At 39.6% G+C, this 2,178-nt stretch overlaps 1 protein-coding gene across 1 annotated transcript in view; it reads right to left on the bottom strand.

Moving 5' to 3' along the window:
* Positions 1-2,178, bottom strand: part of LOC106531557 (uncharacterized) — a 7,819-nt gene that overhangs the window by 3,675 nt on the left and 1,966 nt on the right. The window contains exon 2 of the mRNA XM_014027453.1: positions 1,480-1,677. Coding sequence (XP_013882907.1) covers positions 1,480-1,677 — 198 coding nt within the window. The remainder of the gene's footprint in view (positions 1-1,479; positions 1,678-2,178) is intronic.

Genomic DNA, 2,178 nt, shown 5'->3' with positions numbered 1-2,178 from the left:
GGTGTGGTTTCTGGGTGTGATTTAGTGGTTTCTGGGTGTGATTTAGTGGTTTCTGGGTGTGATTTAGTGGTTTCTGGGTGTGATTTAGTGGTTTCTGGGTGTGATTTTGTGGTTTCTGGGTGTGATTTTGTGGTTTCTGGGTGTGATTTTGTGGATCTGGGTGTGATTTTGTGGTTTCTGAGCGTGATTTAGTGATTTCTGGGTGTGATTTTGTGGATCTGGGTGTGATTTAGTGGTTTCTGGGTGTGATTTAATGGTTTCTGGGTGTGATTTTTGTGGATCTGGGTGTGATTTTGTGGTTTCTGGGTGTGATTTAGTGATTTCTGGGTGTGATTTTGTGGTTTCTGGGTGTGATTTTGTGGTTTCTGGGTGTGATTTTGTGGATCTGGGTGTGATTTTGTGGTTTCTGTGTGTGATTTAGTGATTTCTGGGTGTGATTTTGTGGATCTGGGTGTGATTTTGTGGTTTCTGGGTGCTTGAATGGAGCAGGGTCAGCTGCCTGCTTTTTGAGTTTTCCTAAAGATCAGCAGACTCTGTGTTTTTAGTGCTTCACAGTTTGACTCCATCCATCAGTTTTGATGTGAAGGAGCACACCACCACCAATATTTAATCATGTTGGATTAGAACAGCGCCACCATGTGGGACACTGCAGCATGACAGGAGCTTCTACTGCAGCAAAGCACTGAAGCTATGAGCCTATCAGGCCTGAAACACTGAGCAGGACTGCAGCATCTAACCAGAGAGGGAGCCTGGTGTAGCAGGTGTGCGGTGGGCGGGGACTCACACTGCAGGTAAATACCACCTGTTTTAGTGTTTTAGATTTAGTTTTAGATTAGCTCTATGCTGACTTCATKCAGACTGACGTCACAGAGCTACAGATGTTTACCTCACAAACATCTGTTTCTGTTTAGCAGCTGMAAAGTTGTACATTTTTATATTTTATTACAGTTGTAAATAATTTAAACCAGAACTGTTACTGTGAAAAACATTTGTTTTGTTCCTTCATTTGACCTGTAAACTGTGACATGCATGACTTTCAAATACAAAACGTCAAAACCACTTTATATTTAACAAACTTGGCATAAAACACACAATTTTACCCATTTTGTCACAAAACTTGCATCATTTCTTTTGAACTTGGCTCAGCCAAAATGAAACAGGAAGTGACATGAAAGMYYAACTGTTAAAGAAAAGGAACTCTGGTTTTTGTTTATTGAAACAATATTTGAACTGTGACTCAGAAGAATAAAGAAACATCAGGTTCTTCTCCACAGTCTCAGCTCTGCTCACATGCAGACATTTACCTTTGACATCACTTCCTGTTACATGAATATCTGAACAACTGTTCATCTCAGCCGTCAGGGTTTCTTTTGCAATATTTTATCAATCTCATCTTTTCAAAAATGAATTCATATTTATTAGGAAAAAAGACGTCACAGGTACTTTAAGAGCCAGTGAGTCTGAGGAGGACTCACTCACCGATGATTGTGAGGGACTCCAGCTGCTGCAGAGGACTTATCCAGGACCTGAGGCGACACTCCACACCTTCTCTGATGTACCTGTAGCGGACCGACAGTGAGCGCAGCGACGTCAGACTCCTCAGAGCGTTTTCAGGTAGCAGGGTCTCTGGGTAGTCCACCAGCTCCAGACTGGTCAGAGCCGGGCCACCATACGATCCTGCAGCAGAGGARAGGAGGGTCAGTCCTACACTACAGATCCAGGAGGCCACATAGACCCCACATATCAGGGGGTCTTCACCTTTCTGACCTCAGGGCCCAGTTTATTAAACATAAAGAGGTCCAGTCAGACATTAACAATGTATGGATCAAATGATAATTATTATAAACCTTAGTTTGATTTTTATTGTATTTACATCATAACTAAACTATCATAACTATCATAACTAAATTAAATACACTTACAGTTTAAAAGTAAAACTCCTGTCAAATAATCATGATTATAACAAACATTTTTATATTGTAACCTGCCCATAACAACTATTTGAACAAATACAAAGGTCAGTCAACAGACCACTCAGGCTTATCAACACAATATATGTATTTTAACATAAACAATGACAAAAATAGACAATTCAAAAAATTAAATTGTGGGCATAAAAAGTTAATTAATTAAAAATGTTTAAAAAACTGTAAAAATAAATATAATAAAAATTATAGC

Source organism: Austrofundulus limnaeus, unplaced genomic scaffold, assembly GCF_001266775.1.
Source record: "Austrofundulus limnaeus strain Quisiro unplaced genomic scaffold, Austrofundulus_limnaeus-1.0 Scaffold650, whole genome shotgun sequence".
In the NCBI taxonomy this organism is placed as follows: domain Eukaryota; kingdom Metazoa; phylum Chordata; class Actinopteri; order Cyprinodontiformes; family Rivulidae; genus Austrofundulus; species Austrofundulus limnaeus.
Note: the sequence above shows the minus strand (reverse complement) of the source record. Positions and strands in the feature narration are given on the sequence as shown.